Source organism: Somniosus microcephalus, chromosome 1, assembly GCF_052327205.1.
Source record: "Somniosus microcephalus isolate GS21.2 chromosome 1, FLI_Smic_1.0, whole genome shotgun sequence".
NCBI lineage: Eukaryota > Metazoa > Chordata > Chondrichthyes > Squaliformes > Somniosidae > Somniosus > Somniosus microcephalus.
In genome coordinates this window covers 335,790,055-335,806,741 of record NC_140987.1, presented here as the reverse complement: position 1 = coordinate 335,806,741, position 16,687 = coordinate 335,790,055, and the positions used below count along the sequence as shown (strand labels likewise).

At 48.8% G+C, this 16,687-nt stretch overlaps 1 protein-coding gene across 1 annotated transcript in view; it reads left to right on the top strand.

Annotated features, from left to right (window-relative positions):
- The window catches only part of LOC147124920 (sodium- and chloride-dependent neutral and basic amino acid transporter B(0+)-like), a 617,991-nt gene extending 602,887 nt beyond the window's left edge, over positions 1 to 15,104 (top strand). Inside the window, exons 25-27 of the mRNA XM_085988400.1 lie at positions 3,669 to 3,778; positions 3,886 to 4,056; positions 13,839 to 15,104. Of these exons, the coding sequence (XP_085844526.1) occupies positions 3,669 to 3,778; positions 3,886 to 4,056; positions 13,839 to 14,003 (446 nt within the window). The 3' untranslated portion in view covers positions 14,004 to 15,104. The remainder of the gene's footprint in view (positions 1 to 3,668; positions 3,779 to 3,885; positions 4,057 to 13,838) is intronic.
- Positions 15,105 to 16,687: the final 1,583 nt, after the last annotated feature.

Here is a 16,687-nt window from a genome sequence, read left to right as displayed (position 1 = left end):
CCGCTCTGGCTCTCTGCTCCTGCTGTTTTTAAAGTAGTCTGCCGCACTGGCTCTCTGCTCCCGCTCTGTTTAAAATACTCTGCCACTCTGGCTCTCCACTCCCACTCTGTTTACAGTGATCTGCCGCTCTGACTCTCCATCCCGGCTCTGGTTAAAATACTCTGCCACTCTGGCACTCCGCTCCCGCTCTGTTGATAGTGATCTGCCGCTCTGGCTCTTCTCCCGCTCTGTTTACAGTACTTTGCCGCTCTGGCTTTCTGCTCCCGCTCTGTTTACAGTACTCTGCCTCACTGGCTCTCTGCTCCCGCTCTGTTTAAAATACTCTGCCGCTCTGGCTTTCTGCTCCCGCTCTATTTACAGTACTCTGCCTCACTGGCTCTCTGCTCCCGCTCTGTTTAATATACTCTGCCTCTCTGGCTCTACGCACCCACTCTGTTGAATGTACTCAGCAGCTCTGGCTCTGCTCCCACTCTGTTTGCAGTACACTGCCGCTCTGGCTCACCGCTCCCGCTCTGTTTATAGTACTCTGCCTCTCTGGCTCTCTGCACCCACTCTGTTAATGTACTCTGCCACACTGGCTCTCTGCTCCCACTCTGTTTAAAATATTCTGCCACTCTGGCTCTCTGCTCCCGCTCTGTTTACAGTACTCTGCCGCTCTGGCTCTCCGCTCCCACTCTGTTTACAGTGCGCTGCCGCACTGGCTCACTGCTCCCACTCTGTTTATAGTACTCCGCCTCTCGGGCTCTCTGCTCCTGCTCTGTTTGATGCACTCTGCCGCTCAGGCTCTCCGCTCCCGCTCTGTTTGAAGTACTCTGCCACTCTGGCTCTCCACTCCCGCTTTTTTAAAATATTCTGCCACTCTGGCTCTCTGCTCCCGCTCTGTTTACTGTACTCTGCCGCTCTAGCTCTTCTCCCTCTCTGTTTACAGTACTTTGCCGCACAGGCTATCTGCTCCCGCTCTGTTTACTGTATTCTGCTGCACTGGCTCTCTGCTCCTGCTCTGTTTAGAGTAATCGGCCGCTCTGGCTCTCCACTCCTGGTCAGTTTACATTACACTGCCACTCTGCCTCTCCGCCCCAGCTCTGCTTAAAATACTCTGTCGCTCTGGCACTCCACTCCCGCTCTGTTTACAGTACTTTGCCGCTCTGGCTTTCTGCTCCCTCTCTGTTTACAGTACTCTGCCTCACTGGCTCTCTGCTCCCGCTCTGTTTAAAATACTCTGCCGCTCTGGCTCTCTGCTCCCTCTCTGTTTACAGTAATCTGCTACACTGGCTCTCTGCTCCAGGTCAGTTTGCATTACACTGCTGCTCTGGCTCTCCACCTCGCTCTGTTTAATATACTCTGCCGCACTAGCTCTCCGCTCCCGCTCTGTTTACAGTACTCTGCCGCTCTGGCTCACTGCTACCGCTCCGTTTATAGTACTCTGCCTCTCTGGCTCTACGCACCCACTCTGTTGAAAGTACTCTGCCGCTCTGGCTCTCCGCTCCCGCTCTGTTTACAGTGCTCTGCCTCTCTGGCTCACCGCTCCCACTCTGTTTAATATACTCTGCCACTCTGGCTCTGCTCCCGCTCTGTTTACAGTGCTCTGCCTCTCTGGCTCTCCGCTTCCACTCTGTTTAAATTTCTCTGCCGCTCTGGCTCTTCTCCCGCTCTGTTTACAGTACTCTGCCGCTCTGCCTCTCTGGCTCACCACTCCCGCTCTGCTAATAGTACTCTGCCACACTGGCTCACCGCTCCCGCTCTGTTTATAGTAATCTGCTGCTCTGGCTCTCCACTCCAGGTCAGTTTGCATTACACTGCCACTCTGGCTGTCCGCCCCCGCTCTGTTTAAAATAATCTGCCACTCTGGCTCTCCGCTCCCGCTATGTTTAAAGTTCTCTGCCGCTCTGGATCTCCGCTACCGCTCTGTTTACAATACTCTGCCACTCTGGCACTCTGCTCCCGCCCTGTTTACAGTACTTGGCCGCTCTGGCTCTCTGCTCCCGCTCTGTTTAAATTACACTGCCACTCTGGCTCTCCACTCCCGCTCTGTTTAAAATACTCTGCCGCTCTGGCTCTCCACTCCCGCTCTGTTTAAAATACTCTGCCGCTCTGGCTCTCTGCTCCCACTCTGTTTACAGTGATCTGCCTCTCTGGCTCTCCGCACCCACTCTGTTTAATGTATTCTGCCGCTCTGGCTCTCTGCTCCCGCTCTGTTTGCAGTACTCTGCCACTCTGGCTCCCCGCTCCCACTCTTTTTAATTTTCTTTGCCGCTCTGCCTCTCCTCTCCCGCTCTGTTTACACTGATCTGCCTCTCTGGCTCTCCGCACCCGCTCTGTTTAATGTACTCTGCCACTCTGGCTCTCTGCTCCTGCTCTGTTAACAGTACTCTGCCGCTCTGGCTCTCTGCTCCCGCTCTGTTTACAGTACTCTGCCGTACTGGCTCTCTGCTCCCGCTCTGTTTAAAATACTCTGCTGCTCTAGCTCTCCGCTCCCACTCTGTTTACAGTACTCTGCCACTCTGGCTCTCTGCTCCCGCTCTGTTTACAGTACTCTGGCTCTCTGCTCCCGCTCTGTTTAAAATACTCTGCTGCTCTAGCTCTCCGCTCCCACTCTGTTTACAGTACTCTGCCGTACTGGCTCTCCACTCACCCTGTGTTTACAGTTCTCTGCCACTCTGGCTCTGCTCACGCTCTGGTTAAATTAGTCTGCCGCTCTGGCTCTCTGCTCCCGCTCTGTTTACAGTACTCTGCCGCTCTGGCTCTCTGCTCCCGCTCTGTTTACAGTACTCTGCCACACTGGCTCTCTGCTCCCGCTCTGTTTACAGTACTCTGCCACTCTGGCACTCCACTCCCGCTCTGTTTACAGTACTCTGCCACTCTGGCTCTGCTCCCGCTCTGTTTAAAGTACTCTGCGCTCTGGCTCTCCACTCCCGCTCTGTTTAAAGTACTCTGCCGCTCTGGCTCTGCGCTCCCACTCTGTTTACAGTACTCTGCCGCTCTGGATCTCCGGTCCTGCTCTGTTTACAGTACTCTGCCGCTCTGGCTCTCCGCTCCCGCTCTGTTTAAATTACTCTGCCGCTCTGGCTCTCTGCTCCCTCTCTGTTTATAATACTCCACTGCTCAGTTGTTGTCAGAAAGCTGTAAAATAAATGATATGTCAAGCACGGTTGTAAGGAAAGTGGTGGCAGTCAATTTACAGCAGAGACGAAAGATTACCTACCGGCTACTTTTGTCACTTGACTCAGCCAGTTCCCAGTTTCTTCCAACTATCAAGGCAGATGGAACAACAGGACAGGTCCTGCTTCAGTGTCTTCATGATGTTTCTTCTGACCTGCAATCCATTTGCTATTCTTTAGCTCAGGACAGAGGCCTTACTTTGATAGTCCATCCTCCCCCATTCTGATAACAGGGGGCCTGTCCATCTCAGCACAGATCTGAAACATGAGCCTTTTCTAGAGTGAGCACTTGTTCCTCTGGATTTTATATGAATATTTTACCTTCATGGGGAATCAGATTGGTGACGGGGGCAATTTGCGTGTCCTGTTTGAAGTCCTGAGTGATCCCTTCTCTTAATTAACCTGTTCATTAGTGACCCCCAGTACGGGAAGAACTTCTACAGAAAACAAGCTGCCCTAAAGACAGGACAAACTAATGATTGTGTATTCCTGCTTTCTTGTTGTTCACAGGGATAAACCGATTCATCAAGGACATTGAGATGATGATTGGTGAAAGGAATTGGCTCTTCTGGCTGTGGTGGAGAGCGTGTTGGTTTTTTATCTCTCCGTGCTTGCTGGCAGTAAGGAGATGTTTCATCTTTTAGTGATTTAAATTGAAAATATTCAAGCTGCAGATAGTCTATCTCATTCTGTTTCTGATCTTGTTTTGTGCAATCACTTCATTCAGGCAATCTTAATCTGGTCCTTCGCAACATCTGCCCCACCAACATATGGAACTGTTGAGTACCCTGTCTGGGCAACAGCACTTGGCTGGTGTATGATAATCTTCTGTATTCTGTGGATCCCCATTGTCGCCATTGTGAAAATTGCCCAATCTGAGGGCTCCACCTTGTGTCAGGTAATGAAACACCTTTCAAAGAGTAAGGAACAGATTTTCTGTGAAGTTCTCCCAACCTTTCACCGTACCCTCAGTGGTAGACCATTCAGGTAGCTAAAAAAGTTGTAAATAATTTTTAGGCATTCACGCTGTTTCTCCGGGAATTTAGCCAATCTTTCAATTTTAATTTTAAATTGATTCATGCCATTATTGAAATAAAGTCAATCAGTAGCTGACTCCAGTGTCAGCACCAAGGACTCCCAGTTCAGTATATCCCAGCCACAGACAGATACTCCCCTCTACTCAGTCCTAACAATGGCATTCGACACAATCTGGGAAGAGCTTCTCTCAATGCTTTCCCACTCTCTCACACACACAGATACAATCACACACACACACACCTTGTGGAGGTTAAAGTATAAAAAATTTGAATCTCGACCACAACCAACCCACTTCCAGGTTTAAAGGAAGTGGGACGGGGGCGGGCAGCCAACCCGTTCCCAGGAGATGGGTTGGCACTTTAAATATTATAATGAGGCTGCAAGTCTCAGATTTAACCTGCTGTGCAGGTTTAACTGTGGGCCTCGGGATTCCTGGCAGCTGCAGTGAGGTGAGGACAGCCTCAGCGAGCAATCCTCAAGCTCCCCCACCATCAGCCCAAACACCCTCTCCACCCGGATCGGAACCCCCCACCGTGGTCGGGGCTCGCATCTACCTGAGGTTGCGGCCTTTTGACCAGCGTTCCCCGCCCGACTGGAAGCGAGCCTGTAAATCAGGTTGCCCTCCGGGTGGGGAACTTACTGATGACGTTGCACACGTGCGGGTTCCCGCACTCTACCATCCTCCGACCCCCCACACCCCACCCTGCACCAGGCAGGTCGAAACATTAAAAATCTGGCCATTACCTGCCATCCTTTTGGTTCCAATGCATAAAATTGACAACTTATTCCCCATCATGGACATCTTCTTGCTGTGAGGCTACAAGCACTGTTATCTGGGTTGAAAAGAAATCAAATACATTTCAGTTGCTGCCATCAGAAGCAGTGATATTTCATCCCAGTGCCCCAGAGGTGAAGGGACAGAGTACAAACCCACTGGGGCTCGACATCCTTAGGAGATGCCTGTATAAAGGAAATAGATCAAGTTACTGAGCTGTATTGGCTGCCCTGAGTAGCGTGGGGCTGATGACAGAGACATGTACCCTGATGTTCATTGGGTGGGTTAGGATGGGATTGGAGGAATGACTTGGCATATTCCCGCAAAGGGTTTCATCAATTACTGTGTATGAATGGATGAAGACAACTAGAGTATCACAGGGAGATAGCTGGGCGCACAAATAATGACTGATCGAAGGGTGCGGTGATAAAATGACAGTCTGTGCCTAATGCTGAAGAGTGGATATTGTAACATTAATAGTCAAATCATTAATACTTGTTTTAACTATACATGTTAAGCAGAAATGCTTCAACTGCACAAAGCTCAGTGAGTCCACCATTGTGCCTTTCCACACGAGTCCATGCACATGAACTTTAATATGCAAAGGATGGAAAAGCCCATCCAGCCCATCAGTCCCACCCCTTGTCCAGATGGTGCAGCCACATGTATCATTGATCCCCCTCCCCCAGTCTGTATCCCCCTGGGAGAGGCAAGAAAATAGCAGGCCAATTGGGGAAAAACTCTGGGAATTCCTCTCTGATCCCCGAAGACAATCAAGTAAACCTCCAGGAGATGGCGAGAACTCATAAATCCTCCTATTGGCAGCGAGCTCACAAGTTGCTCTGTATAACTGGAAATGTCCTCACCTCTCTAAATGGAGACTAGAGGGAACATAGCCATAATATTAGAACACGATTGTTACAAACACACAGAAAGACGCAGCAGATAATTCTGTTAATTATCTTTTCAGCAATGTTGGTATTTGACTCTTTGGAGTTCTGTAAACTGAGAAACCGATAAAATGTAAATTAAAACTATACTGACCTACAATCTGATTTAGGATGCAGACTTACTGCCATTTGGTACAGATTGAAATGCTCAATGACACAAGTGTCAGTATAACTCTGCAGTCAGGTCCTGATCTGACTGCCCAGTGTATTAGGGCCCATTAGATTTCCTGGGTACTTTCTAAACTCACTATTCAATGGTTTTAAGATTAGGAGAAAGCAGAAACTTCCACCAACTCACATCACCCTAAGAATTAGCAGAGCTCTGCAATGTGAGCCAAGCATGCAGCACAGGGTTCTTTAACAGCTGCTCTGTGCAACCTGAACTGAAGCACAGTCAACAGTATAACTCCAGTCTGTGGACTGTGCATTGCACATCAGACACTAGTTTGAGATTGGTTGCTATATCAGGATTGATTTTCACCCCAGGGGGTTTTGGGAGGGGCTGTGGGGACGGTGCATGCTAAACAGACTCCTTGGCCTATGTTTGAGGCCTGGGCCTAAGTGTTAATTTCTGTGCCTCATCTAAAGCGCTACATGTCAGCTGCCTGCCCAAAATGGGCCGAAAGTGGGAGCTGGCTGGCGGGGAGGAGAGGAAGCTCGAGCAGCCGGAGGCCGGTGGCCAACACCAAATGAACTCTCTCCGGCCAGCTGGTCAGACATGGGGAAGGGGCTTTCAGGAGGGTCTCGTAGGAGAGAACAGGGGCCAGGGCAGGGGAGGCCTAGGTTCCCAACCCTCCCAATATTGATGGTTCGTATCCCGAGAATTGACACTGGCCACTCGGGAGAAAAGTTTCTTTGAAGATGACCTACTTTTGCTGCACATTATTTTATTTAGATGGAAAATGGGCCTGACATTTTTAAATGATGCAGCAGCTGATCGACTCTTCACCGCTGCCACACTGTGACTGCTTCCGGAGTTACAGACGCTTGTACTTTGGTTGATCGGAGATGCTGTCTGGGTGTGCGGAGTCTGTATGGGTGTGCGGAGTCTGTATGGATGTGCGGAGAGTGTGCGGAGAGTGTCCGGCTGTGCGGAGAGTGTCCGGCTGTGCGGAGAGTGTCCGGCTGTGCGGAGAGTGTCCGGCTGTGCGGGTGTTTAGAGTGTATCTGAATGTGGGAAGGGTGTATGGGTGTGTGTGGAGTGTGTCTGGGTGTGAAAGTGTGTCTTGGTGTCTGGGTGTGTTTGTGTGTGTGGAGTGTGTCCGGGTGTGTGGGTATCTGGGTTTGTCTGAGTGTCGTGGAGTGTGCCTGGGTGTCTGAAGTTTGTCTGGGTGCCTGTGTGTGAGAATGTGTCTTGGTGTCTGGGTGTGTCTGTGTGTGTGTCCGGGTGTGGTTGGGTGTGTCTGGTTGTCTGGGTGTGCCGAGTGTGTCTGGGTGCGTGAAATGTGTCTGGGTGTGTGAAGTGTGTCTGGGTGTGCTGAGTGTGTCTGGGTGTGTGAAGTGTGTCTGGGTGTGCTGAGTGTGTCTGGGTGTGTGAAATGTGTCTGGGTGTGCTGAGTGTGTCTGGGTGTGTGAAATGTGTCTGGGTGTGCCGAGTGTGTCTGGGTGTGTGAAGTGTGTCTGGGTGTGCTGAGTGTGTCTGTGTGTGTGAAATGTGTCTGGGTGTGTGAAATGTGTCTGGGTGTGTGAAATGTGTCTGGGTGTGTGAAGTGTGTCTGGGTGTGCTGATTGTGTCTGGGTGTGTGAAATGTATCTGGGTGTGCCGAGTGTGTCTGGGTGTGAAATGTGTCTGGGTGTGTGAAATGTGTCTGGGTGTGTGAAATGTGTCTGGGTGTGCTGATTGTGTCTGTGTGTGTGAAATGTGTCTGGGTGTGTGAAGTGTGTCTGGGTATGTGAAGTGTGTCTGGGTGTGCTGATTGTGTCTGGGTGTGTGAAATGTGTCTGGGTTTGCTGAGTGTGCCTGGGTGTGTGAAATGTGTCTGGGTGTGCTGAGTGTGTCTGGGTGTGCTGAGTGTGTCTGGGTGTGTGAAATGTGTCTGGGTGTGCTGAGTGTGTCTGGGTGTGCTGAGTGTGTCTGGGTGTGTGAAATGTGTCTGGGTGTGCCAAGTGTTTCTGGGTGTGTGAAATGTGTCTGGGTGTGCCGAGTGTGTCTGGGTGTGCCGAGTGTGTCTGGGTGTGTGAAATGTGTCTGGGTGTGCTGAGTGTGTCTGGGTGTGTGAAATGTGTCTGGGTGTGCCGAGTGTGTCTGGGTGTGCCGAGTGTGTCTGGGTGTGTGAAATGTGTCTGGGTGTGCCGAGTGTGTCTGGGTGTGTGAAGTGTCCATGCTTGGAACAGTTCCAGTACGTGGAAGGACAGAGAAGGAAAGGGAGTTGGGACTGTCGTGGAGGCTGAAGAATCCATATTAAGAGAGGATTTTTGCAAGGTCCTGTGCCAGGAGTGTCTGCAGCTTCTTGAAAGTGATGAAAGTACTGCAGTGACAGTAGAATGCAGAGCAATTATTCTCTGCTTTTATCCTCATGGAGGCAGCTCCATGAAAATCCTCATCCTCAATGCCCAACATACGAGTGGAAATGACAAGGCTGAAGCGTTTGCAATCATCTTCAGCCAGAAGTGCCGAGTGGATGATCCACTCAGCCTCCTCCTGAGGTCCCCACCATCACAGAAGCCAGTCTTCAGCCAATTTGATTCACTCCACGTGATATCAAGAAACGGCTGAGCGCACCGGATACAGCAAAGGTTATCGGCCCCAACAACATCCCGGTTGTCGTGCTGAAGTCTTGTGCTCCAGAACTAGCCGTGCCTCTAGCCAAGCTGTTCCAATACAGCTAATACACTGGCATCTGCCCGACAAAGTGAAAAATTGCCCAGGTATGTCCTGTTCACAAAAAAAAGTAGGAAAATTCTGATCTGTCCAATAATCGCCCTATCAGTCTAATCTATATCAGCAGCATGGATGGTGTCATCGACAGTGCTATCAAGCGGCACTTACTCACCAATAAGCTGCTCACCGATGCTCAGTTTGGGTTCCGCCAGGACCACTCGGCTCCAGACCTCATTACAGCCTTGGTCCAAACATGGACAAAAGAGCTGAATTTCAGAGCTGAGGTGAGAGTGACTGCCCTTGACATCAACATAAAAACATAAAAACATAAGAAATAGGAGCAGGAGTAGGCCATTTGGCCCCTCGAGCCTGATCCGCCATTTAATGAGATCATGGCTGAATCTGATCTTGGGCTCAGCTCCATTGTTCAAAAATCTGTCTATCTCCACCTCAAATATATTCAATGACCCAGCCTCCACAGCTCTCTGGGGCAGAGAATTCCACAGATTTACGACCCTCTGAGAGAAGAAATTCCTCCTCATCGCAGTTTTAAATGGGCAACCCCTTATTCTGAAACTATGCCCCCTAATTCTAGATTCCCCCATGAGGGGAAACATCTTCTCTGCATCTACCTTGTCGAGCCCCCTCAGTATATGTTATATGTTTCAATAAGATCACCTCTCATCCTTCTAAACTCCAATGAGTATAGGCCCAACCTGCTCAACCTTCCCTCATAAGACAACCCTTCCATCCCAGGAATCAACCTCATGAACCTTCTCTGAACTGCCTCCAATGCAAGTATATCCCTCCTTAAATAAGGAGACTAAAACTGTACGCAGTACTCCAGGTGTAGCCTCACCAATATCCTGTACAGCTGTAGCAGGACTTCCCTGCTTTTATACTCCAAACCCCCTTGCAATAAAGGCCAACATTCCATTTGCCTTCCTGATTACTTGCAGTACCTGCATGGTAACTTTTTGTGTTTCATGCACAAGGACCCCCAGGTCCCTCTGTACTGCAGCATTTTGTAATCTCTCTCCATTTAAATAATAATTTGCTTTTTTATTTTTCTTACCAAGGTGGATAACCTCAAACTTTCCCACATTATACTCCATCTGCAAAATGTTTGTCCACTCACTTAGCCTGCCTATATCCCTTTGCAGATACTTTGGGCCTGATTTTCCTGGAGCCGTCGAGCGGGGTTTCAGGCGGGCGGGGGCTGAAAATTGCAGAAATAGGGGGTCGCGACCCCCCCTGCCCGATTCCCCGCCCTGCCTGACTTTCGCCCCGGTGTTTCAGCGCGACCCGAATCAGTCCCGCCCGCAGCAGGTGGGAATGGTCGGCGGGAGCCTAATCACCAATAATTGGCATGTTTAATCCTATTTTCAGGGTCCCTTGGAATTTTCAGCCTTTCCCCAAGTAAAACACGCCTGGTGGGAACACCGCTGGTGAAACCTGGCGTGAACAAAGTTGGCTTGCTTGCTTTCAGCTGCAGGTCAATCAGGACTGAAGGGATTAAATCAGCCAGCATTTGTAGGCTGCAGGACCTTGTTGAAGGCTTAGGCACAGCTGTGGAAGGTTGAAGCCTCACACACTTCTCCAATGTGAGCTCCTGGGAAGGACCTCTCGGCACCCTCACTCAGCGCTTCCTCAACGGAGGCATCTACCAGAAGTATGGGAGGCCTTTTTTCCCTTCCCTTCATGCCATTAGAGGATCTCCAGCAGCAGAGGCGTCAGAAGCAGAACCAGGAACAGCAGCATCAGCAGCAGGAGCGCCAGGCTGCTGCTCACTCACCTGAAGCGGCACAGGCCAGAAGGGGCCAGCACTTGGATGTGGCTTGAGAGCACCTTGCTGCGCATCAGGGGCCATGGGGACCCGTATCTGCACTGGCAGTCCTACTCAGAAGGACTTCCGTGAAGGTCTGGTTTCTCTGTTCAATAGATGCCCATCGCTCCTCAAGAGATGTCATTCTATTATGAACACTCACCATGTTTTCCATACCCTGGCGACTTATCTCCTCCATGGAGGGTGCCAATCTTTCCACGGTGATGCGCTCATGCGCCAATGACAGCTCATCTTTGCAATGGACTCTTCCATTCGCTCCACACTCGCAGCGACCCTGGAGACAAAACCTGCCAGAGACTCCTGCATCTGTGCATGGAGATCCATCACCTCTTCTCTTGCGGATGGACCCAGAGGCAGAGGGTCGACATGCAGCTGAGCTGAGCTGGCAGAGTCCTGTGCCCTCTGACGAGGACTCTCCACTGCTGTCCCTGTCTCCACAATCTGCTGATGCTCACTTGTGAGTTGTGAAACACCAGGTGACAACACTACTCTATGCCCCGAAGGTCCCTCCGAGTTGTGAGTGTCTGCGCTGGTGCTGGGTGTGCTTACTTCTGCTGACGCTGCGCCCTCAGAGGTTGGAGCTTCCTCTGAGGAGTCTGGCTGCACAGCCTCTTCCTCCTCCACAGTGGGGACGGGGGCTCTGGATGGTACTGTGGGGGAGTAAAGGAAGGAGTTAGAGATGTAATGCCAAGGTTCTTCTGGTGACTCCCAGCGAGTTGACATCTGCTGACACCTGCATCCATGCAGCCTTGGTCTCAGTGGGAGGCCTCTTCCTCCCTGACCTAGGGAAGAGGACCTCCCTGTGGGCCCTAACCCCATCCAATAAAGGCTCGTCGAATTTGGAGGCAGCTCAGGGTCTGGCACTGGCCACAGCTGCTGCAGGCTCCTCTGCCATCCTGTATGGATCGTTTGGAAGCCTTCAGAGGATGCACTGCTTGCTTTGGACCTTGAAAGCACCACGAATGATGATATCATACTGCGGGGCTCTCTGACTGGAAATGGACAATTAGCAAGGGTGCCCACACGCTGGAAATAAATTGGCCACTTGAGCAAAAATTGCGTGCAGCTGGCTGACCCATTTAGATTCAGGTTGGAACCCGACATTCAGGGAACCCGACAATTCCCCGCACCTTCGGGGAAATCGGGCCCTTTGTGTCCTTTTCACAACTTACTTTCCCACCAATCTTTGTATCATCAGCAAATTTGGCTGCATTACACTCGGTCCCTTCATCCAAATCATTAATATAGATTGTAAATAGTTGAGGCCCCAGCACTGATCCCTGTGGCACCCCACTAGTTACCGTTTGCCAACCAGAAAATGACCAATTTATCCCGACTCTCTGTTTTCTGTTAGATAGCCAATCCTCTATCCATGCTAATATATTACCCCCAACCCCGTGAGCACTTATCTTGTGCAGTAAACTTCTATGTGGCACCTTATTGAATGCCTTCTGGAAATCCAAATACACCACATCCACTGGTTCCCCTTTATCCACCCTGCTCATTACATCCTCAAAGAACTCCAGCAAATTTGTCAATTGCGCCGGTCAAGGCAGCATTTGACTGAGTGTGGCATCAAGGAGCCCTAGTAAAACTGAAGTCAATGGGAATCGGGGAAAACTCTCCAGTGGCTGGAGTCATTCCAGACACTAATGAAGATGGCTGTGGTTGTTGGAGGCCAATCATCTCAGCCCAAGGACATTGCTGCAGGAGTTCCTTGGGGCAGTGTCCTCGGTCCAACCATCTTCAGCCGGTTCATCAATGACCTTCCCCCCAACATAGTGTCAGAAGTGGGGATGTTCACTGATGATTGAACAGCGTTCAGTTCCAATTCACAACTCATCAGATAATGAAGCAGCCCATGCCCACATGCATTATGACTTAGACAACATTCAGGCTTGGGGTGATAAGTGGAAAATAACATTCATGCCACACAAGTGCCAGACAATGACTATCTCCAAGAAGAGTCTAAAGACCTCCCTTGACATTCAACGGCATTACCATCGCAGAATCACGCACCATCAACATCCTGGGGGTCACCATTGACCAAAAACTTAACTGGACCAGCCTGATAAATACTGTGGCTATAAGAGCAGGTCAGATGCTGGGTATTCTGCGATGAGTGTCTCACCTCCTGACTCCCCAAAGCATTTCCACCAGCTACAAAGCACAAGTCAGGAGTGTGATGGAATACTTTCCACTTGCCTGGATGAGTGCAGCTCCAACAACACTCAAGAAACTCAACACCATCCAGGACAAAGCAGCCCGCTTGATTGGCATCCCATCCACCACCTTAAAAATTCACTCCCTCCACCATCGGCGCACCATAGCTGCAGTGTGTACCATTTACAAGATGCACTGCAGCAACTCACCAAGACTTCTTTGACAGCACCACCTCGGACTCCAGCTCAACAACTCTGAGCCGAAGTTCCTCGAGATGCAGACACTTACTGCAGACGTGGTCATCCGGTATCGCAATGCTCTCCACAAACTCCCACATGCTGCAGTTACGGTACACCACCTGCACTGCCATCCCAGTAGAACCTGTTTTATTTATTCACTTAATTAATGCTTATATATTTAATTAACTTAGCTAAAAGTTTAGTTTTTTAACTAATTACTTGATCTAGTTTATGTTATAGGTAGATTAAATTTTTACATGTAACATAAACCGCTCTAAGTAGTGGAGGCAAAAAGCAGCACCTCCTTCGCCCTCTGCACCAAATTCCCACTCTCTCCAAATTCCCAACTTTTACACTCTGTTTAGGGGCACTCCATTTAAGACCACACTGTGCAGACCATGAAAAAACAGTCGTTACATGGCCCAATTTAGTCAGAGATCTAGGCATAGAAAAAGCTAATTATAATCAGTTAGTGATGTGTCCTATATCAAATAGTTATGAATTAGATCTCCTAGCTTTTTCATCAAGGGAAAATATCTTAATGGTCCAGTAACTCTTCTAAAATTGACGTGGCAATAGCTGCAGTAAAGTATTTTCAACAGTGATTATTTAGAAATACCACACTTGCCTTTAGTGTATCTCACTGCCAGTGTACTGCCTGTTAAATTAGAGTTTAGACATGGGAGTGTAATCTCTGTGATAAATATTTTTAGGTACAATATAAGCTGCCGTGTGTTGGAACAAACTGCAGGATAATTTGATTAAGAACAAGGCTTCTTCTAGTTAGCAGTTAATAGTCAGTAAAAATCAAGCAAAAATGATTAAACTTTTCACTTTTCCTTTCACAGAAAATTTCTGCTGCTTGCACATCAGCTCCTGATTGGGGTCCATACTTGGAACAGCACAAAGGGGAAAGATACAGAAACAGGCCTGATTCTACAGAAACCCATAACCATGCACAACTTCTTACTACGCCTGAGATTTTAAGGGAAAATTTCTTGTTCAATTTGTAAACAATTACATTAAAAATCCCCTGCCGTTCTGGTGTACTCCCACTGTTATTTCAGTGCAAGTTCCCCGGAACAGCCAGCAACTCAGCCAGGATCCAGATACAACTCTAGCTGAAGTTTCCTCTGCCCACTCCAATCACAGGCAGCAATGTGGGGCAGGGTGGGCCCGGGTAGAATTAATGAGCATTAGATTTCCCACATCATGATCCTTCAGTCGTGCTCCACCCGAGTCCTGGTGCTTATATATAGGATTCCAGCCACTGCACATTGCAGACAGGAACTCCTGCTCTCCCAACAACTCCCACCTACAGTCTGCAGTGGCTGGGTTCCCTCTCATTAGCCACAGGATGTGGGTAAGATTGGCACAGAGGGAATCTGATCAATTCCTTTTTAGTGATTACTTTTTTCTCTTTACTTTTAAGCTGGCATTTGTACAACTGCTACAAAATTCTTTATTCTCATTTAGCATATATTGTTTATAACCTGTATTAACATTGCATTGTATGTAATAGATAGTGTGCTTTAATCAAATCAGACCAAGCTCAAACTGGCCTCAAGAGCAGCAGTGTTGAATTGTGGTACTTTAATGGAAAATATTAACTGGACAATTTTCACAGTATCCAACTGGTGCTAAATCTGGCACTGGAGCAGTCTCAACCCAGTGCTGGGGCAGTCCCGACCCAGTACTGGGGCAGTCCCGACCCAGTACTGGGGCAGTCTCCACCCAGTACTGGGGCAGTCTCCACCCAGTACTGGGGCAGTCTCGCCCCAGTACTAGGGCAGTCTCCACCCAGTGCTGGGGCAGTCTCCACCCAATACTGGGGCATTCTCCACCCAGTACTGGGGCAGTCTTGACCCAGTACTGGGGCAGTCTCCACCCAGTACTGGGGCAATCTCCACCAAGTACTGGGGCAGTCTCGACCCGGTACTGGGGCAGTCTCGACCCGGTACTGGGGCAGTCTCGACCCGGTACTGGGGCAGTCTGAGAACACTTCCTGGGGCAGTGCCATTGCTATCGGCAGCTAGATTATCCATTCCGCCTGAATATTTGTTTTGCAACTGACCCCACCATTACGCTCGAGCGACAATATCTGAGCTGGCTTAACACTCATCTCCCTCTGATCTCAGACAATTATTAAATGAATAAACTCAAACTCAGATTAGTGCTATTATTAATACTCAGTGTCAATTAATACTGATTTATAGTGTTACACTGAATTTCCTGCGTAAGTTCAGCTATTTATCTGTACACTTTTCTCTGCTTGTAACTGAATAATGCTGCCTCAGAAGTTAACCCGGTTAATCATAAGAATATAAGAATTAGGAGTAGGAATAGGCCATACGGCCTCTCGTGCCTACTCCACCATTCAATAAGATCATGGCTGATCTTCGACCTCAATTCCACTTTCCTGCCTGATCCGCATATCCCTTGAATCCTTTAGAGTTCAAAAATCTGTCCATCTCAGCTTTGAATATACTCAAGGACTGAGCATCCACAGCTCTTTCGAGTGGAGAATTTCAAAGATTCACAACTCTCTGAGTGAAAGAATTCCTCCTCATCTAAGTCTTAAAAGGCCGACCCATTATCCTGAGACTATGCCCCTTAGTTCTAGGCTCTCAAGTCAGGGGAAACAATCTCTCAGCCTCTACCCTGTCAATCGCCCTCAGAATCTTATATGTTTCAATGAGATCATCTCTCATTCTTCTAAACTCCAGTGAGTATAGACCCAATCTACTCAATCGGACATCCCTCTCATCCAGGAATCAATCTAGTGAATATTTGTTGCACCACCTGTAAGGCAAGTATATCCTTCCTTAGATAAGGAGACCAAAACTGTGCACAGTACTCCATGTGTGGCCTCACCAAGGCCCTGTACGACTGTAGCAAGACTGCCTTACTCTTGTAATCCGACCCCCTTGCAATAAAGGCCAACATGCCATTTGCCTTCCGAATTGTTTGCTGTACCTGCATGCAAACTCTGTGTTTCTTGTACGAGGACACCTAAATCTCTCAACGTCAACATTTAATAGTTTATCACCATTTAAAAAATAAACTGCTTTTCAATTCTTCCTACCAAAGTGAATAATCTCACATTTCCCCACATTATTCTCCATCTGCCACCTTATTGCCCACTCACTTAACCTGTCTATATGCTTTTGCAGGCTCTTTTTGTCCACCTCACAGCTTACTTGCCCACCTAGCTTTGTATCATCAGCAAACTTGGATACATTGCACTCAGTCCCTTCATTTAAGTCATTAATATAGATTGTAAATAGCTGAGGCCCAAGCACTGATCCTTGCGGCACCCCACTAGTTACAGCCTGCCAACTGGAAAATGACACGTTTATCCACACTCTCTGTTTTCTGTCCATTAACTAATCCTCTATCCGTGCTAAACATTACCCCCAGCCCCATGTGCCCTTATCTTGTGTAACAACCTTTTATGTGGCACCTTATCTTCCCAGTACTGATTATCTTAGGGATGCCAATCCCTCTTATCTTTATATCTTAATTTCAAAAGGAGGTCTCCATACATTCAATTAACCAAACAGAGTGACACATGCGTCACAATGTCTTGCACCCTTCTGTCAATCAAACCTGATCATGTAAGATTTGCAATATTCCCACATTCCCCCAAGGTTATTAATAAAAGGGACCCTGCATGGACATTTTAAAAAGGGTACCC